Below are 21987 nucleotides of genomic sequence, written 5' to 3' on the forward strand. Positions count from 1 at the left end.
ACTCCTAGGCCTGTGCGCCATCCGCTAGGCCTTGCTGCTTCCCAGTAAATACAACGATTGATTGATAGCCACTTGCATCTCATCTTCCACCTGCTCCAGAGCTTAAGGTGGTTTCCAGGTGTTTTCTTCCCGTTCCGGCCCCCGACGCGTGGACCCTAGCTTTTCTGAGTGTGGGGAAGGATATGGTTGCATGGGTGTCTCCCCAGACTCAGAGCTCTATGAAGGAAACACGTAACTGGAAGGCGAGCGGTCACGACTTCCTGAAGAGGCCGTGGAAGGTAACGGGAATGTTAATCTCCACCTCCGCCCGGGCCACTTCGCTCATGTCTTTGGCATTGAGGATGAGCAGGTAAGCAGGCTTCTGGCCCGGGCCGGGGTTCACCACCACGCTCAGGACCACTCCTCACAAGGGAAGGTACAGGGAGATCACAGTTAGAAACCCTAACCCCAAACCGCCCAATTGCTTGACAGCTTTGTGGCCCGTACAGACCTCTTGTGATGAGAGGAGAAATTGCTCCTGAACTGGGGGAAAGTCTGGACTAGTAGCCACATCAGATGCAACCGATAATAATAACTGTGGTATTTGTTAAGCTTTACTATGTGTCAGGCACTGTACTAAGCGTAGGGATGGATACAAACAAATTGGGTTGGACACAGTCCAAATCCCCCACCAAGTCCCTCAACCTGGTGGAGAGTCGGGGGAGGCCAGACCCCCACTCTCAGAACTTAGTCTTAGAACTGCAGGGAGGGAAGGAAAACAGCAGCCAAACAAGTCTTCCTTTCCACCCGATGCTACTTACTGAGCACGATTGGATGTGAAAACACCCTAACTGACTGGAGTTAGGAGGAGTTGTGCTTTCAGGGGTAAGTTGAGAGGCTCTTATTTTAATACCAGTCCAGCCTGTCTGCCCCAGGTCCCTGATTACATAGCTCCACTGACTGCTGCTTTAGTGAGGTCAGGTTGTCACTGAGGAGGGGTAGGGGGGTCATCCTTGCTGCCCTAGCAGGGACCTGTAATCTAGAGCCAGGAAGTAAGTGGCAGAGTGAAGTAGCACAGTTGCCTCAGGACTAAGAAGAGCCCGCAGACAAATGGTCACAAAGCCAGAGAGGAGCAGGCCAGAGGATTTGGATCAGACCTGACCCTCCCAAACATTACCCCAGCCCAAGGAGTGGGGAAAGGGCCAGGGTTCACAGGCTTTGTCAAAGGAGCTCAGAGAACTCTCTGAACTAAGACAGCCATACCCAAATCACTCAAGGCTTAATCTTTGCAGGTCAATTCTCTCGCTTACTTTTGGAAGAGTTAATCTTGGAACAGAGCCAAGCTCCCATAGCCAAATCCTGTTGGTTTCCACCTTCCTGTTGGCATTCCATCCCTCTCTCTCTCCTTCCCATCAGTTTAATTCCAAGAGATGCCACTGGGCAGGGAGGTGGAAGGGAGCCAGCTTCGAGGACGGGGCTGGCCAAGAAAAACAGTGCTCTGCACACAGTAAGCGCTCAATAAATCCAACCGGATGAATGCACGAAGGAACATTCCAACACTGGCCTCTTACCATCGTCTTCTTCAAGAGCATCCGGGTGAGAAACGAAGATGGGCTCTGACGGGTAAGAGTCGGGCTCCTGCCACACCCAAGTGGCTTTTGTTTTGACGTTTAGTTTACAGAGCTGCCCACGTGGGAGAGAGAACGGGGTTGTATTTACTGAAGGCTTACCGTGTGCAGGGCACTGTACTAAGCGCTTGAAGTTCAAGGACTTACCCTGTCCGGGACAAAGTGATTCAGGCCGAGCCCGTAGGTGTACGTGTAAGGTTTCCCGCCGTATTTCTGGTAGTTGATTTGAGGAAACTCAAAGGCTGCAAAGACAGTGGGTGTCACCCTTCCCCCACCCCATCCCCCAGATTAAAACTGACATCCTCACGTGGAGACTTCCTTATCTTCTGCATGAAATTTCCAGTTTCCTTCTTGGGTGAATAGTGAGCTTAATTGAATTTGCCCTGTTGCTTTGTCCCTCTACCCTGTCCCCCAGAACAATAACGGTAATAATAATAGATACAATACAATCAATCAGGCTTACCGTCTAAGAGGGAGGGAGAACAGGTATTTAAGCCCCAATTTGCAGATGAGGAAACTGAGGCACAGAGAAAGAAAGTGAGTGGCACATAGTCATACTGCAGGTGAGTGACATAACCGGGATTATTACTCAAGTCCCTGACTCTGTGGACCCAGAGAGACGGGTCCCCACCTCCCCGATATGCTCGATACCACGGGAAGGCCGGAGGGAGCCAAGCAGGGTTGTTCGCTCCTGTCCTAACCTTGTCGGGGGCCAGAGAAGAGCACTTCTGGCTCCAGCCAGATGGTCTCGTCGCTGCACAGGATGGCCGCGGCTGTGGTGTGGGGGAGGCTGACGAGGTTCTTGCCCGTGTCGGCCTAGGACCGGGAGGAAACGGAAAGCAGTGTGGGATCATCGCTCCTCTTGGTATCTCCATTCTAGCGTGGCCAAAATGGAGCCTGCTAGGAGGAAGCGGGGCCTAGGCTATCCGAGCGGTCACCTCAAGACTGGGGTTTTCCTCTGGCCTCCAGGCACACGGCTGGGCCCAACCCGGTGACTGTGAATCCTCCCCTGTGGAAGGGCCGATGTCATTGCCTGGCCACTCCTCTCTGAGAAAGCTTTCTCATTAAATTCCGATCAACGTCTTCCTCAAAGTATGGCTGCCTTTCCATTTATTGCTTATTTATTGTTCCCATCTGCTGGGTGGAGAAGATTCCCAGTACCAGCTGAGTGAGAGAGAGGAGAGGAGAGATTCCTAGAAACTCAACTGAGGGCCCAGGCTGGAGAATGCAGACTCGGGGGCCGCCAGGCCCTGGAGAAATTTCTCTCTGTAGCCCTTTGGTCACAGCTTAAGGAAGACAAATGGAAATGAAGCCAGCGGTGTTGACTCTTGAGATCCTGTCCCTGCTCTCCCTTCCAAAGTTGGCTTTATTGAGAAAATAGAAACTATTAGGTCTGACCTCCATAAAATTTTCCCTGCTCCTCTCCAACCCCTCCCATCTCCTGCTCCTTCTTCGACTCTCATAGCTTACCCGACAGTATCTCAAGAGGAAATATGCCTTCTCTCAAAATCCACTCCCTCCCCCTGTAACCAACACCATCCCTTTGCACCTTAAAACACTTGCCCCCTCCCTGACCACCATCTTAAACTATTCGTTCTCCAATTACTTCTTCCCCACTGCTTTCAAAATATACTCCTACCTCCCCTTAAAAAAAAAAACCCTCCATTGACCCCCCACAGCTCCAAACTCCTTAAGCGAATTATCTACATCCCCGTCTCAAGTTCCTCTCCTCCAATTGTATCCTCGACCCCCTCCAATCTGGCTTCCATCCACTTCACTCCAAAGGACACAAATGATCTCCTTCTTGTGAAATCCAATGGCTTTTACTCCATCCTAATCCTCCTCGACTTCTCAGCTGCCTTTGACACTTTTGGCCACCCCCTTCTCCTGGAAACATTATCCAACTTTGGCTTCACATGACACTGTCCTCTCCTGGTTTTCCTCCCATCTCTCTGGGCACTCATTCTAAGTCTCTTTCGCAGGCTTCTCTCCTGTCTCGCACCCCCTAACTGTTGGAGATCCTCAAGGTTCAGTTCTGGGTCTGCTTCTGTTCTCTAATCTATACGCACTCCCTTAGAGAACTCATTCGTTCTGATGGCTTCAACTACCACCCCTATGCAGATGATTCCCAGATGGACATCTCTAGCCCTGTTCTCTCTCCCTCTCTGCAGTCTTGCATTTCCTCCTGCCTTAACTCCCACCCACTTAACATGTACAAAGCAAAGTATTCCCACCCAAACCCTGTTTTCCCTCTGATTTCCCCATCACTCTGGATGGCATCACCATCCTTCCTGTCTCACAAGCCTATAACCCTGGCGTTAGCCTTGACACATCCATAATATATTTATATTGATGTCTGTTTCCCCCTCTAGATTATAAGTTTGTCATGGGCTGGAAACATGTCTACCAACTCTGTTACACTGTTATACTGTAATAATAATAATAACAATAATAATAATAATAATAATAATAATGGCCTTTATTAAGCTCTTACTATGTGCAGAGCACTGTTCTACTCTCCCAAACTATCAAGACAGTGCTCTGCAAACACTAAACACTCAATATGGTTGATTGATTGGCTGTTGGCACCCAACTTTACTGTCTTGTCTAAATGTCAGCCCTGCCATAACTAAATATAAGTTTGTGCGTTAATATATAAATATAAAACAGTAATAATAGTATTTATTAAGCATTTTTGGCATATAAAGCACTGAATTAAGCCCTGGGGATAAACAAGCTAGTGAGAATTAAGCCCAGGCCCTTCCTCCTGCCTCTAGGATCACATAATAATAATAATATATTATTATTATTATATTATATTATTATATTATTATTATTATCATTATAAGTATGGTATTTCAGTGCTTACTATGTGTCAAGCACTGTTAAAAGTGCTGGGGTAAATACAATTTAATCAGGTTGGACAAAGTTTCTGTCCCACATGGGTCTCACATTTTAAGCAGAAGCCGGTCCTGAGTAGCACGTTCTAAGAATAAAGGCAGGAAGCGGTAAGCTTTGGACACAAATGGTGAAGCAACAAAATCATAAGGCAGGGGCAGAGCTAAACAGAATGAGAGTCCTAGGGTATTGTGATAATAATAATAATAATAATAATAATAATAATAATAATAATAATAATAATTGTGGCATCTGGCCAGACACTGTATTAAGTGCTGGGGTGGAAAGAAGCAAATTGGGCTGGGCACAGTCCCTGTCCCACATGGGTCTCCACAGTCTCAATCCCCATTTTACAGATGAGGTCACTGAGACACAGAGAAGTGAAGTGACTTGCCCAAGGTCACACAGCAGACAAGTGGCGGAGCCTGAATTAGAACCCACGACCTTCTGACTCCCAGGCTTGTGACGAGAGCTGACCCTCTCCCCAGTGCTTAGTACAGTGTCCAGTACCCGTTGGCACTGAAGTGTTTAATGGGGTCCACTGTAATTTAATAATAATAACTACAGTAACTGTTAAGTGCTTATTATGTGCCAAGCACAGTACTAAGTACTGGGTTAGATAGAAGGTAATCAAGTTGGACACAGTCCGTCCCACACGACACGGGGCTCACAGTCTTAATCCCTATTTTACAGATGAGGTCACTGAGGCCCAGAGAAGTTAAGTGGCTTGCCTAAGGTCACGCAACAGACATTTGGTGGAGCCGCAATTAGAACCCAGGTCCTCTCGACTCCCAGACCCGTCATCTTTCCGCTCCCTGACACGGCTTCTCTTACATCTTAATCTCGCCGGATGCCGCTGACGCGACTGAAAACCCCGTTGTTGCTTGGAGAGAAGAAAGCCAGAAGGAAAAGGCTCTAGTCCAGCCCGGCTCTCAGCGGTGTCTGCTGGCTCTCTTCCGTAAACTTGAGAACAAACCGCTTTTCTGTCTGTGCTGACCTCCCTGGGTTCATCTCCTCGGGAACACCATTCCTTTATGCCCTCAGCAGATCTCTCCCTCCCTGTTCCCACCCCCATGAGGCCTAATAATAATAATAATAATGGCATTTGTTAAGTGCTTACAATGTGTGAAGCACTGTTCTAAGCACTGGGGGGGGGATACAAGGTAATTGATCAGGTTGTCCCACGTGGGGCTCACAGTCTTAACTCCCATTTTACAGATGAGGTAGCTGAGGCCCAGAGAAGTGAAGTGACTTGCCCAAAGTCACACAGCTGACTAGTGGGAGAGCCGGGATTAGAACCCATGACCTCTGGCTCCCAAGCCCGTGCCCTTTCCACTGAGCCACGCTGCTCCCCCTCCCTGCCGGACCTCTGGGCCCGGATAATAATAATAATTATGATGGCATTTATAAGCGCTTACTATGTGTGAAGCACTGTTCCAAGAACTGGGGTGGATACAAGGTGATCAGGTCATCCCACGTGGGGCTCACAGTCTTCATCCCCATTTTACAGATGAGGTAACAGGCACAGAGATGTTAAGTGACTTGCCTAAAGTCACACAGCTGACAAGCGGCGGAGTCGGGATTAGAACCCATGATGGGCACCACGGGGTTGTGCCGGCCAAGAGGGGCCAGCCTGACAGGGTGCTATAGGTGGGATGACCCCTGCAGTGGGCACGGCCCTGGGGGCCGGCTTACCTTGGTGATATTCAAGGGGAGGACGTATCGCCTCACTTCGGGCTGGGGAGCCTTTTTGGCGTTTCTCTTCACCTCTTCCCAGTTCTCCCGTAAATTGGCTAAGTACAAATAATTGTAGACGAACTCAAACCTGCAGAGGGAGAGAAAAGACGAGAGTGAGCACAGCCCTGTATGGGGAACTGGCAAGCGATGGCCACTGGCGTTTTAAATGGGAGGTGTTCAGTTCTTCCTTCCCAACAGGGAAACTTCTATTAATAATAATTATGGCATTTGTTAAGTGCTATGTGCAAAGCACTGTTCTAAGTGCTAGGGTGGACACAAGGTAATCAGGTTGTTCCATGTGAGGTGCATAGTCTTAACGTCCATTTTACAGATGAGATAACTGAGAAGTTAAGTGACTTGCCCAAAGTCACACAGCTGATAAGTGGCAGAACTGGGATTAGAACTCATGACCTCTGACTCCCAAGCCTGTGCTCTTTCCACTAAGCCATCCTGCTTCTCTATTACAGGTGGCGGGGGACTGCTGGTTCCTTCTGCACAGCTTGGGAAGAAAACTTACTTGGAAGTTTTAAAATGCAAGAAGTTTTAAAATGCAAGAAGTTTTAAAATGCAAGAAGTTTTAGAAGCTTTGGGTTATGATCCCAGGTCTACCGTGCAGTATGACCTTAGGCAAGTCACTTAACTTTGCTGTGTCAGTCTTCTCCTCTGTAAAATGGGATGAAGTATCTGTTTTCCTTCCCTGCCACACTAGACCGTGAGTCCCAGGTGAGATATAGACTGTGTCTAAACTGGTTGGATGGTATTTACCCCAGGGGTTAGGGAAGCAGTGTGGCTTAGTGGATAGAGCCATGGGCCTGGGAGCCAGAAGGACCTGGTTTCTAATCCTGCCTCTGCCACATGTCCACTAAGTAATCTTGAGCAAGTCCTGAGGTAAATCATCTGTGAAATGGGGATAAGAGCGTGAGCCCCAAGTGTGACAGGGACTGTGTTCAAACTGATTAACTTGTATCATCATCATCAGTCGTATTTATTGAGCGCTTACTGTGTGCAGAGCACTGTACTAAGCGCTTGGGAAGTCCAAGTTGGCAACATATGGAGACAGTCCCTACCCAACAGTGGGCTCACAGTCTAAAAGGGGGAGACAGAGAACAAAACCAAACATACTAACAAAATAAAATAAATACAATAGATATGTACAAGTAAAATAAGTAAATAAATAGAGTAATAAATATGTACAAACATATATACATATATACAGGTCATGGGTTCAAATCCTGGCTCTGCCAATTGTCAGCTGTGTGACTTTGGGCAAGTCACTTAACTTCTCTGTGCCTCAGTTAGCTCATCTGTAAAATGGGGATTAAGACTGTAAGCCCCCCATGGGACAACTTGTAGAACAGGGCTTGGCCCATGGTAAGCGCTTAACAAGTACCCTCATCATTTAATGTCATTTATTATTTAGCACAGTGTTTGGCACAAAAATGCTTAGCAAACATCGCGTCATCATCACTTTCTCAGATGTTCATCTTCAGGAAATGCCTATCTTCTCTGAAGAGATATTAGACATTCCTGTTATGTCCAATATCAGAATTACATCCGTATTCTGTTCCTCTTGGGACACTTGGTGACAGTGATAAGTGCTTAGTACAGTGCTCTGCACACAGTAAGCGCTCAACAAATACGACTGAATGAATGAATAAGACTGATTGATTGATCAAGTCAAAACAACCGCACCCCAGCTCAGCTTTGTCTGATGGATGGACCTTTTTGACATGTGGGATAGTTTTGACTGATTCTAGGTGATTTTTCCAGAGCCCTCCAGTGCTTTCTCAATTATATTCTACCACTCTGGGGGCTGGAATCATGTCTACTAACTACTGTATAATAATAATAATAATAATGGCATTTATTAACACTTACATGTGCAAAGCACTGTTCTAAGTGCTAGGGAGATTACAATCAATCAATCAATCATATTTATTGAGTGCTTACTGGGTGCAGAGCACTGTACTAAGCACTTGGGAAGTACAAGTTGGCAACATATAGAGACAGTCCCCACCCAACAGTCAATCAATCGTATTTATTAAGTGCTTACTGTGTGCAGAGCACTGTACTAAGCGCTTGGGAAGTACAAGTCGGCAACATATAGAGATGGTCCCTACCCAACAGTGGGCTCACAGTCTAGAAGAGGGAAACAGAGAATAAAACAAAACATGTTAACAAAATAAAAGAAATAGAATATGTACAAATAAAATAAATAAACAGAGCAATACATTCATACAAACATATATACAGGTGCTGTGGGGAAGGGAAGGAGGTAAGATGGGGGGATGGATCAGGTTGTTCCATGGGGGGCTCACAGTCTTAATACCCATTTTACAGATGAGGTAAACAAGGACCAGAGAAGTTAAGTGACTTGCCCAAAGTCACACAGCTGACAATTGGTGGAGCTGTAATTTGAACCCATGACCTCTGACTCCAAAGCCTGTGCTTTTTCTACTGAGCCATGCCGCTTCTCTATGCTCTGTATGGTCTCAAGAGCTTAGTACAGTGCTCTGCATGGAGTAAGCACTCAACAAATACCAGTGATTGATTTTGCTTCCCTAAAAACTAGGACACTCTCTTGGACGGGATGTGAATTTGGCGGCGGCATACTTAACTGGCCCCAGCAAGCACTTAGCACAGCACAGTGCACACAGTAGGCACTTAATATATAATAATAATAATTGTGGTATTTTTTAAGTGCTCACTGTGTGTCAGTCACTGCACTAAGCGCTGGGGTGGATAAAAGTACATCAGGTTGGACACAGTACCTGTCCCATGTGGGGCTCACAGTCTTAGTCCCCAATTTACACGTGATGAAACTGAGGCCCAGAGAAGTGAAATGACTTGCCCAAGGTCATGCAGCAGACAAGCGGCAGGGCCAGGATTAGAACCCAGGTCCTTCTGGGTTCTAATTGAGAAGCAGCGTGGCTCAGTGGAAAGAGCACAGGCTTTGGAGACAGAAGTCAATTAATCAATCAATCAATCGTATTTACTGAGCACTTACTGTGTGCAGAGCACTGTACTAAGTGCTTGGGAAGTACAAGTTGGCAACATATAGAGATGGTCCCTACCCAACAGTAGGCTCACAGTCTAAAAGGGGGAGACAGAGAACAAAACCAAACATACTAACAAAATAAAATAAATAGAATAGATATGTACAAGTAAAATAAATAGAGTAATAAATATGTACAAACATATATACTGGTCATGGGTTCAAATCCTGACTCTGCCAATTGTCAGCTGTGTGATTTTGGGCAAGTCACTTAACTTCTCTGTGCCTCAGTTAGCTCAGCTGTAATATGGGGATTAAGACTGTGAGCCCCCCATGGGACAACCTGATCACCTTGGAACCTCCCCAGTGCTTAGAACAGTGCTTTACACATAGTAAGCACTTAATAAATGCCATTATTAGTAGTATTAATCTGAGTCCCAGGCCCAGGCTCTACCCACGATGCCACGCTGCATCGATCAATCAATCAATCAATCGTATTTATTGAGCGCTTACTATGTGCAGAGCACTGTACTAAGCGCTTGGGAAGTACAAATTGGCAACACATAGAGACAGTCCCTACCCAACAGTGGGCTCACAGTCTAAAAGGGGGAGACAGAGAACAGAACCGAACATACCAACAGAATTAAATAAATAGGATAGAAATGTACAAGTAAAATAAATAAATAAATAAATAAATAGAGTAATAAATATGTACAACCATATATACATATATACAGGTGCATCGATGTCGAGCTGAGATCCCTCCGGCATCTAGCGTGTGCCCCTAAAGGTGACCATACACACCCTTTCCAGCAGCACAGGTCCACGATGAGGAATCCGTTGTCTTCATAGGTGTTGATGTGATGGAAGAGGTTAAAAGACGACGTCCTGTACTTATGGTTGAGGCACTTGCCTTGTTTTTTGTCCGCCACGTGGAGCCAGACCTAGAAAGCAGGAAGTTTTTTATCCCCATGCACGGTTTCCCTTCCCTCTCCTCATCTGACCATAGTACCTACCCCCATGGTCTCGTTGGACTCAAAGCAATCCATATAGTTGGCACCCCAGAGACTCCAGGACGAAAGGAACTTGAACAGGTTGATTTTGATCGGCGTCTCCACGAAAACGATGTAATTCGGAGTCAAACCAAAGCTGTGTGGGGAAAACAGGAGGCATCTTTTTTTAATGGTGTTTGTTCAGGCACTATACTAAGCGCTGGGGTAGATACAAGATAATCAGGTTGGACACAGACCCTATCCCACTTGGGGCTCATAGTCTTAATCCCCATTTTACAGATGAGGTAATTGAGGCACAGAGAAGTGGGATGACTTGCTCAAGGTCACACAGCAGACAAGGGATGGAGTAGGGAATAGAACCCAAGTCCTTCTGATTCCCAGGCCCGTCGTGTAGCCACTAGGTCATAATGTTTCTCTGTAAGTAGGAAGTTGGGACTTTGAGGCACAAATCAATCTGAACAATCATGTTCAACAAAGTCATTCATTCATTCATTCGTATTTATTGAGCGCTTCCTGTGTGCAGAGCACTGTACTAAGCACTTGGGAAGTACAAGTCGGCAACATATAGAGACGGTCCCTACCCAACCACGGGCTCACAGTCTAGAAAGGGGAGACAGACAACAAAACAAAACATGTGGACGGGTGTCAAAACCGTCAGGATAAATGTAATTATAGCTATATGCACATCATTAATAGAATAGTAATAGTAAATATGTACAAGTAAAATAAATAGTGCAATAAATATGTACAAATATATATAAGTGCTGTGGAGAGGGAAAGGAGGTAGGGCCGGGGGAGCAATGGGGAGGAGGAGAGGAAAAAGGGGGCTCAGTCTGGGAAGGCCTCCTGTAGGAGGTGAGCTCTCAGTAGGGCTTTGAAGGGAGGAAGAGAGCTAGTTTGGCAGATGCGTCAAATTAAGCCATACAGGGCCTACCAGAAGATTGTTCAATTGAACAGAGCACAAGAAAACACCGTGCCCAAATATGTTTGTTCGGGAGGCAGGGTAGGTACCAGTCTAACATTAACTTCATTTTTCCTGGAGGTTGGAGCAGGTCTTCAAGTTACCTGTGAACGTAAGATGGCTTGAATCGGTCGCTGCAGGGAAATTGTACAACCACCTCTGACTTGTTTATTGGATCTTCCTTGTCTGAAATACAGTCGTTTTTAAAAGATGGGAAAGCCTGCCATGAATTAGCACATTTAATCAACCAATTAAGAGTCCCTACTGAACACCTTCCCAGGAGGCCTTCCCAGACTGAGCCCCCTCCCCATCCCTCCTGCCCTACCTCCTTCCCCTCCCTACAGCACCTGTATATATGTTTGTACATATTTATTACTCTATTTATTTATTTTATTTGTACATATTTATTCTATTTATTTTATTTTGTTAATATGTTTTGTTTTGTCTCCCCCTTCTAGACTGTGAGCCCGCTGTTGAGTAGGGACTGACTGTATACGTTGCCAACTTGTATTTCCCAAGTGCTTAGTACAGTGCTCTGCACACAGTAAGTGCTCAATAAATATGATTGAATGAATGAATGAATGAATAAAATGAACACCTACTGTGGGCAAAGCACTGTACACTTGCACTTGGGAGAGTACATTAAAGGAAGAAGATGTGATCCCTGCTCACACTAACAATAATAATAATGATGGTATTTGTTAAGTGCTAAATGCCAAGCACTGTTCTAAGCACTGGGTTAGATACAAGGTACTCAGGTTGTCCCACGTGGGGTTCACAGTCTTTATCCCCATTTTGCAGATGAGGCAACTGAGGCACAGAGTAGTAAAGTGACTTGCCCAAAGTCATACAGCTGATAAGAGGCAGAGACGGGATTAGAACCTAGGATCTCTAACTCCCAAGCCCGTGATCTTGCTGCTAAGCCACGCTGTTTCTCTCCAGCTCTTAGAACAGTGCTTTGCACATAGTAAGCGCTTAAATACCATTATTATTTATTATTATTATTATTATTATTATTATTATTATTATTATTATTTAGAGGAGAGAAGCATTAGTAGAGGAGACAGCTATAGCAGAATTTACGGTGTCCTTAATGGGCAGGGGCAGTCAGTAGAGCAAAACTGCCAAGGGATACTGTGAGGAGGTACAAAATGTTGGAGTGGTTGTGAGGAAGACATGATCCAGGGAGGAGAAAAATTCCAGTACGTCTCCTGGAGGAGGTGAGAGCCCAGAAGGGCTTTGAAGATGGGAAGAGCTGAGACTCGGCATATTTGAAGGAGGAGGGAGAGCATTAGTGAGGAGTTGGAGGCTGGAGAGTTGAGAGAGAAGTAGGGTGAATAGGTAATAATAATAATAATAATAATAATGGCATTTATTAAATGCTTACTATGTGCAAAGCACTGTTCTAAGCCCTGGGGAGGTTACAAGGTGATCAGATTGTCCCCCGGGGGACTCACGGTCTTCATCCCCATTTTACAGATGAGGTCACTGAGGCCCAGAGAAGTGAAGTGACTTGCCCAAAGTCACACAGCTGACAATTGGCAGAGCCAGGATTTGAACCCTTGACCTCTGACTCTGCAGCCTGTGCTCTTTCCACTGAGCCATGCTGCTTCTCGAAGGAATGACAAGTGTGAGCTGGGTTGTAGTAGGAGAAGAGAGGGTGGATATTTAGGAGGAAGAGGGTTGATGGTGTGCCTTATGGTCAGGAGCTGGATGTGAAGACGAGTGGGGAAAATTTGAAGAGCAACTGGATCGGGGTGGAAATGAGGAGGAAAAACTAGCAGGTCAGGATTTAAGACCACCTGCTGGAGAAAAGAAAGAGGTTTCTCCAACTTCTGCTTGGATCAGAATTTATTTTGAGTCAGTGGCATTCATATATATCATCTGAGCTATCATCGCCATTTCAATCGGTCAGTAGTATTTATTGAGTGTGTACTGTGTGCACAACACTGTACTAAGCATTGAGAGAGAATATGCAAGTGGGAAATTAATAATAATTAATAATTATGGTATTTGCTAAACCCCTACTATGTGCCAGGCACTGTTCTAAGCGCTAGGGTGTTTACAAGATAATAGGGCCGGACACAGTTCCTGTCCCACATCATAGGGCTCGCAGTCTTAACCTCCATTTGACAGATGAGGCAACTGAGGCACAGAGAAGTGAAGCGACTTGCCCAAGGTCACACAGTAGACAAGTGGCAGAGCCAGGATCAGAACCCATGAACCGTCCCTGTCCTCTGGTGGGGGTTCACAACCACAGAGTAGGTAGACACGGAAGCTCGTTATTGGCAGAGGAATGTGTCTGATTCTGTTGTATTATATTCCCCCAAGCCCTTATTACAGTGCTCTGCACAGAGTAAGCACTCAACACCACTGACTGATTGATCGACATGATCCCTGCTCAAAAGAAGCTGCATTCTCGAAGGACAATATTCTCCATGAAGCGGTGATGGAAGCAAATGGGAAAAATCTACAGGAAAAAGATCTGAACAGTCCCAGGATTTGCACACCCTATGGACAGAGAAGTCAACCTTCCCCTTAGTTCCCATCCTCTCACGCCAAGAGGGAATTTTTCCAGATGCAGTCCCGGCACGTTGGGGATACAGACCTGCTTGGAGCGGAGGGATCTTCACGATGTTATAAGCAATGGCAAAATTCTTTCCAAAACAATTGCCTATGTTGTAGACGGTTCCGTCATTTTCTATGTGGGGATGAGCTGTCATTCCATTGATTGAAATATAATTACAGAGATCCACCTGTAGAGAGGCAGATTACATGGGACACGTCAAAGCACCCTAACCATCATCAATAGTATTTATTGAGTGCTTACAATTCATTCAATCATATTTAGTGAGCGCTTACTGTGTGCAGAGCACTGTACTAAGCACTTGGGAAGTACAAGTTGGCAACATGGAGAAATGGTCTCTACCCAGAGCACTGAGAGGCAGTGTAACAGTGGATAGAGCACGGGCCTGGGAATCAGAAGGACCTGGCTTCTAATCTGGCTCCGCCACTTGTCCGCTGGGTGACCTTGAGCAAGTCATTTCACTTCTCTGTGCCTCAGTAACCTCATCTGTAAAATGGGGATTAAGACTGTGAGCCCCACGTGGGACAGGGACTGTGTCCAACCCGATTTGCTTGTATCCACCTCAGCGCTTAGTATAGTGCCTGGCACATGGTAAGTACTTAAATACCATAAAAAAGCACCGTATTGAGTACTTGGGAGGGTACAACAGAGTTGGCAGATACATTCCCTATATGTATATATGTTTGTACATATGTATATATGTTTGTACATATTTATTACTCTATTATTTATTTATTTATTTTACTTGTACATATCTATTCTATTTATTTTATTTTGTTAGTATGTTTGGGTTTTTTTTTCTCTGTCTCCCCCTTTTAGACTGTGAGCCCAATGTTGGGTAGGGACTGTCTCTATACGTTGCCAATTTGTACTTCCCAAGCGCTTAGTACAGTGCTCTGCACATAGTAAGCACTCAATAAATATGATTGATTGATTGATTGATTCCCTGCTCTCAGTGAGCTTACAGTCTAGAGGGGGAAGATAGGCATTAATATAAATGAGTTATAATATTATTTAATGACTGGTGTTTATTCTTAATAAAATCCAAAATATCTTCCTGACTGAGGAGTGTTATCACAGACCGGCAGATTCCCCATCCCTTTCTGTAAGTTGGCAATCCAGGCAGTGCTCTCAGAAACCAGATGAAGTCTCCAAGCAATTAATCGAACAAGCTTCTCAGTGCATTCCACCAAGAAACAAATGCACAAATCAGCCCCTGATCGTGCCTTTCTGGTGTGATTCTACAGCCCCTCCCATTGGGTCATGTAACAAGTGTAGAGGGCTTTGAAGAAAGAATAAATAACAGGTTGAAAAACTCTGATCGAGTTAACTAGACCTACTCTTTGATAAAAACCAAACCAAAACCAATATCAGCTAGGCTCCAGAGGCAAGCATTGGGAAATGTGGCAAAGCTCTAGAAAAATCCAGTCACTGGGCTCTAAAAATGTGTGGCTTGGGTTCCCGGAAGGGGATTTAGTAAATATGTGGACTAGACTCTATTAAGAGCCGAAGCCAGCATGAGCAGAGGGAGGTGGGTGGGGAAAGGGCTAGCTGGAGATCATCGGTCCTGCTACCTTCAGCAGACTCGAAACCAAACATGTATCATCCTACCTCAAGTCATCGAGAGAGAGAGTTGGAAACCAGGCAAAGAGGTAACATTAAGAGGCAGAAGTAGAACCCACAGACCTGGGGTCTGGGCTAGGTGGTGTGTGGATGGTTCACTTGAATCCTGGAGGCCTTGAAAATGCCTTAGAAATGGATGATGGGGAGGGGAATGGGGCATGGTGGGGATTTCCTTTGAGGTCTAAAACCCGTGAGCAGCAAGTCAAGCCTGTAAATGCCTGGAACTTCATTTCCTCTGCCACTCTACAAAAAGATGGCCCTCAAAAACAATAACAGAAAACACCCCAAATACACCACCATGATGCTTCCATTTTTAAACTGACAGGCTTCCGCTATTGTTCCTTCCATTCTGGATTCTAAATACTTTCACTCGGCTGAATTGGAATGACAAAGTTCCACCTGCTTAATTGTCTCCAGAGTCTCCGGGTTAACTTTTGTGATAAAGTTGGTCTCCGTGCAGGCGTAGTAATCTTCTCCTACCGGATAGATATTCACTAGGGCGTTGTCTGTCACCTCCACTCCGCGGAAATAAGAAAAAAACCTGAGCGAGCAGCGAAAAGGAAGACGATCAAATCCCTCTCCCCTTAAGACTTTCCGAACAGGTCAGCGAAACTGGAAGCTGCCCTTAAAATGCTCCAGGACCACACTAACCTGGAAAATATGTTCTTGCAAGGATCGGGGAAAGCACAGGTGCCAAACTCGGTGATAACGATCCTCTTTTCGGTCATCGCTCTCACATACGCGTCAGTCCGGATGAATCTAAAGGAGGGACAAGAGAGGGCAGCCAGAAAGGATGGACAGTGGTAGTAGTAATTGTGCAGTGCAAGGCAGTGACCTATTCCTGGTCCACAAGGAACTCACACTAATGTTTTTGTTTTGTTTAAATGGTATTTGGGGTACACACAAGACCATGAGGTTGGACACGGTCCCTGTCCCACATGGAGCTCACGGTCTTGATCCCCATTTTACAGATGAGGTAACTGAGGCCCAGAGAAGTGAAGTGACTTGCCCAAGGTCACACAGCAGACAAGCAGCGTGGGGAAGCAGCGTGGCTCAGTGGAAAGAGCACGGGCTTTGGAGTCAGAGGTCAGGGGTTCAAATCCCGGCTCTGCCAAGTGTCAGCTGTGTGACTTTGGGCAAGCCACTTAACTTCTCTGTGCCTCAATTACCTCATCTGTATAATGGGGATTAAGACTGGGGGCCCCCCGTGGGACAACCTGATCACCTTGTAACCTCCCCAGCGCTTAGAACAGTGTTTTGCACAGTGCTTAATAAATGCCATAAAAAAAGCCCATGACCTTCTGACTGACAAGCCCATGCTCTATCTGCTACACCATGCTATCACTTACTTCCCAAGCGCTTAGTACAGTGCTCTGCACACAGTAAGCGCTCAATAAATATGATTGATGATGATGATGCCATCACAATTTCTCTGTGCCCATTTCCTTATCTGTAAAATGGGGATTTAAAAACTTGTACTCCCTCCTTCTTTAGCTGTGAGCCAAAATGGGACAGGGATTGTGTCTGATCTGATTGCATCTGATCTACCCCAGTGCTTAGTAACAGTACTTGGCATGTAGTAAGCACTTTACAAATACAATTATGATTATTATTACATTTCAAAATTTCTTTGACAAGAAGTGTCAGAGGTTGCTACTGAGACCATTTCCCAACTATTGGTGATAATGACATTTATTAAACTTGTATTAGGTGCTAAAGCACTGTGCTAAGTGCTGGGGTAGACTCGGTCACTGTTCCCCATGGTGCTAACAATCTAAGAGGGAGAAGAACAGGTATTTTATCCCCATTTTACAGGTGAGAAAACAGAGCCACAGAGAAGTTAAGCAACTGGCCTAAGGTCACACAGCAGGCAAGTGGCTGAACCAGGACTAGAACCCACATCTCCTTGATTCTCTGTCCTCGTTCCAGTAGGCCCTGGTTGCTGCTCTGATCCCCACAGTGGCTGTTAGACCACATCTTCACAAAATCCAAGGAGGTTCGGGATCGGACCAGTGTCTGTATGGAGCGTTTTGGCCAGCCAGGATGGCTTAGCTGTGGGCCTGCAGCGATAGGAGCGGGAGGAGGTTAGGCACTGGGAGGAGTTGTAGCAGACTCCTCTAATGCCAACCTCCTCACTGTACCTCCATCTCATCTATGTCACCACCAACCCCTCACTCACATCCTGCCTCTGGCCTGGACCGCCCTCCCTCTTCATATCTCACAGACAATGACTCTCTTCACCTTCAAAGCTTTACTGAAGGCACATTTCCTCCAAGAGGCCTTCCCTAAGCCCTTCTTTCCTCTTCTCCCATTCCCTTCTGCCTCACCCTGACTTGCTCCCTTTATTCATCTACCCTCCTAGCCCCACAGCACTCATGTCCAGATCTGTAATTTTATTTATTTATATTAATATCTGTCTCCTCCTCTAGACTAAGTTTGTTACGGGCAGGGAATGTATCCTTTATATTGTTCTATTGTACCTTACCAAGTGCTTAGAAAAGTATTCTGCACCCAATAAGCACTCTATAATATGATTGTGACAGAGGGTGGTTCACTCATTTAATCGTATTTTTTGAGGACTTACTCTGGGCAGAGAAGTGTACTAAGCACTTGGGAGAGTACAATAGAATAATAAGCAGACCCATTCCCTGCCCACAACGAGCTTATATGACCTAGTGGGGGAGAGTCAGTCTGGGGACTTACCTTCTATGGTAGGTGACGTGCCCCTCTTTAAAGTCAAACTTATGGAGGAGGGCTTGCCCGTCAAACAGATGGTAGAATGGCTCAGAGCCCACTTCAAACAGGCCCGGCCCACAGCGCAAGAGGCTGCCGCTCAGCCAAACGGGGATTCTGCCTGTGGGACGGGAGGGAGGTTGGAGGCTGGGGTGAAGGCCTTACCCCTCCTCATCTGCCATCCCACACCCTCCTCCCAGAGATGGGATGACCCCTCTGCTCACCATGGATTCTGCCCCCCTCCCATGGAGAAGTAAGAGACCAGAAGGGGAGCATGGCTGAGAGGTGGATAATGGGAAGGGAGAGAAGGTTCAGGTTGGAGAGGAAAGAGCCCTGCTTTTGGACGGATGGGCCGCCTGCCTCATCATCCCCCTTGGTCAACGGTGGCCCTTCCAATCCTGGGGAGAAGGAGGAGGCAAATCCCCAAACAGAGACATTAGGAGAAACTGAAGCTGGAGTTTGCCTGGCTAAGGGAAACAGAAATAAAGCCCAGAGATATCCTTGGGGTGGGCGATTGAAGCTGCTCCAGCACACCTGGATTCTTCTTATTATGGTCTTAAAATGAGCAGGTGGGTCAGAGACCCAGGGCCCCACTGGGTGGATGTCAGACCAGACTATATAAGAATTTTAAATAACAATAATAATAATGATCATATTTGTTAAGCACTTACTATGTGCCAGGCACTGTACTAAGTACTGGGGTGGATACAAGGAAATCAGGTTGGATGCCATCCCTTGTTCCGCATGGGGCTCACAGTCTTAATCCCCATTTTCCAGATGAGGTAATTGAAGCACAGAAAAGTGAAGTGACTTGCCCAAGGCCACACAGTAGACAAATGGTGGAGCCAGGATTAGAACCCATGACCTCCTGAATACCAGGCCCATGCTTTATCCACTACGGCAGTGGGGCTTAGTGGAAAGCGCCCAGCCTTGAGAGTCAGAGGACGTGGGTTCTAATCCCGGCTCCACCACTTGTCTGCTGTGTGACCTTGGGCGAGTCACTTCAGTTCTCTGGGCCTCAGTTACCTCATCTGGAAAATGGGGATTGAAAGTGTCAACCCCATGTGGGACAACCTGATTACCCTGTATCCATCCCAGCGCTTAGAACAGTGCTTGGCACATAGCAAGCGCTTAACAAATACCATTATTATTACTATTGTTATTATTATTATTATTATATATAGTATTATTATTGCCCTTTCCCCCATGAGTTTAAATGCTTCTGGGGTGCTAAGGCTCTTTCCCTCTTCTCAGCACAATGCCCCACATGGACCATGGTGGATTCAGACCAGGAACTGCTTTTCCCTTTGTGTAAGTGGAGATAGGTTCATGCAATGCTAGGAAAGGACTCTTCCGACTCCCACCTGGGGCTCCTCATCCCCCGACACCTCCCACCCAGATCGTCAGGTCCCTGAGGCCTGAATTCCTGGGACAAAGTTCAAGGGGTCAGGACAAGGAGCAAACCTGTGACGTGAGCAGTCAGCGGAGAGGACAGTTCTTCCACCGTTTCAAAGAGTTTCTTGTACCCTCCGGCTGGGTGCTCGACCCTGAAAAAGTTTCAGGGGATGAGAGTAAGCCTGGGTGGGCTTAGAAAGGGGTGAAATAAAAGAAAATCTTTGGGGTTCCTTGGGCTGGAATGGGGCAGACCAGAAAATGGAGGGGAGGAGGGAGGGAGGAGAGAAAGAGACAAATGGGGAAAGAAGGAAAAAAAAGGAGGGGGCAGGCTGAGGGAAAAAGAGGAAAAGAGCAGAGATGAGAAATGGCCAAGAGGAGTGGAGGGAAGAGGTAAAGGCCTCTGCTCTAGAGTTTCCCTGGAGGGGGCCGCATCAGTGTGGTCAGTACCGATCCTGCCCAGTCCACCCTCCATGCCTCACCTGGATGCAGGTTGCACCATCTAGCTCTACCAGGAATCAATCGTTCAATTTATTGAGCGCTTACTCTATGCAGAGCACTATATTAAGCAATCGGGAGAGTCCAATATAAGAGAGTTGGTGGACACGTTCCCTGCCGTCAACAAGCTTTAATGCAGGAAAACAAGTGCAAGCATCCTGTCGACCGAAATGAGAACTGGCCAACCTCCGATCGACCTGGTCACCCATCTCCCTCTTCTAGTTTTCACTAAAACTCGAGACAAAAAGCTCACGGAGATACTCACTGGTTGGACATTTTCTCAGTGTAGAAGGAGCCAGGGCTCGGCTGTAGCACGAAGCTGCCTGAGCTGAATCCTCCGTATTTATGTGCCTGCTAATTCCTTCTAAAAAGGGATGGAGTTTTGAGAAACAGCCAGGCGCCAATCAGCTGGGAGAAGGGGAACAGACGTTGCTTTCACCATTAAAATTCTCCCGATGCCATATTATTTGGTCTCACGGTTTCCCATAACAAAGTTCTTTGACTGTTCTCAAGAGGCCTCGATCGTTTCTGACTTGAAACAAGTGGGGAGAAGGGCATTTTTGAGTCACACGGTTTCTAACGTGCCTCCTCCACTCCATCCGAGAGCTCCTGGTACAGAGCGATCCCTCTGAGGCAAAGATTTCCCATCTCTGGGTTGTAGTTACCCAAGCGCTTTTTAAAAAAAAGGAATGGCATTTGTTAAGTGCTTACTACATGCCAGGCACTGTACTAAACACTGGAGTAGGTATAAGATACTCAGTTTGGGACACAGCCCATGTGGGACTCAGTCAATCCCCATTTTAATAATAATAATAATAATGGTATTTGTTAAGCGCTTACTATGTGCCAAACACTATTCTAAGCATTGGGGTAGATACAGGGTAATCAGGTTGTCCCCCATAGGGCTTACCCTTTTAATTCCCATTTTACAGATGAGGTAACTGAGGCACAGAGAAGTGAAGTGACTGGCCCAAGGTCACATAGCAGACAAGTGGCGGAGCCGGGATTAGAACCCACGTCCTCGGACTCCCAAACCCGGGCTCTTTCCACTAAGCCACACTGCTTTTACTGATGAGGTAACTGAGGCACAAAGCAATTAAGTGACTTGCCCAATATCAAACAGCAGACAAGTAGCAGAGCCAGGGTTATTTATTCATTCATTCAATTGTATTTATAGAGAGCTTACTGTTTGCAGAGCACTGTCCTAAGTGCTTGGGAGAGTACAATACAGCAAAAAACAGACATTCCCTGACCACAAAAGCTTGAACCTAGGTCCTCTGACTCCCAGTCTCCTGTTCTTTCCACTGGGCCACACTGTTTTTCTTTATTCTTGTCCCATTCTCTCCTGGAGTACATATGTGAACTAATGATTAATAAAATGAGCACACAAATTCTTATCCGCATGGGATGTATTCATTCAAACAGCAGAGGAACAGGGAACATTACATTTTTCACCCTAATCCCTGCCCTGAGTCTTCTCTCAGTGGAAGTGTTATTCTCCTCCTTCCGTTGTCAGTCAACAGAATCAATCAATCAATCGTATTTATTGAGCGCTTACTGTGTGCAGAGCACTGTACTAAGCGCTTAGCACTGTACTAAGCAGGTGCTAAGCAGAAGGCAGGTGCTCCCTGAGAACCTTCCTTGCCTCAGTTTTTCAAGGCAGCGCCAGTCATGAGGAGTTGTGAGGAAATGAGACCAGGTCTCGTGAGTGGGTGGAAAAGATTAACATGCAGTCTACCAGTTATGTAGGGCTACTAATATTAGGATTCCTGAAGCAAACTCAGCCAGGAAATAGTAGCACATATTTATATTTCCTGAAGCATTTTCTGTGCTTGGGTGATTTTCATAGCAGTCCATTTATGCTGGAACAATTTTACTAGAAATAATCAGGGAAGAAGAAGCAGCACAGCTTAGATGGCTAGAGCACAGGCATGGGAGTCAGG

General features: G+C 46.2%; 1 protein-coding gene across 1 annotated transcript; it reads right to left on the bottom strand.

Moving 5' to 3' along the window:
- On the bottom strand, positions 1 to 20323 carry RPE65 (retinoid isomerohydrolase RPE65). The gene is made up of 14 exons (XM_038752954.1): positions 20310 to 20323; positions 19619 to 19701; positions 18125 to 18275; positions 16073 to 16180; positions 15821 to 15962; positions 13820 to 13967; positions 11316 to 11397; positions 10254 to 10386; positions 10042 to 10181; positions 6201 to 6330; positions 2309 to 2423; positions 1755 to 1849; positions 1551 to 1662; positions 1 to 402 (listed from the first exon to the last, which is right to left on the bottom strand). The coding sequence occupies exons 1-14, from the start codon at positions 20318 to 20320 to the stop codon at positions 251 to 253; spliced, it is 1602 nt and encodes a 533-aa protein (XP_038608882.1). The 5' UTR covers positions 20321 to 20323; the 3' UTR covers positions 1 to 250.
- Positions 20324 to 21987: the final 1664 nt, after the last annotated feature.

This window comes from Tachyglossus aculeatus, chromosome 10, assembly GCF_015852505.1.
Source record: "Tachyglossus aculeatus isolate mTacAcu1 chromosome 10, mTacAcu1.pri, whole genome shotgun sequence".
NCBI classification, from domain to species: Eukaryota; Metazoa; Chordata; class Mammalia; order Monotremata; family Tachyglossidae; genus Tachyglossus; species Tachyglossus aculeatus.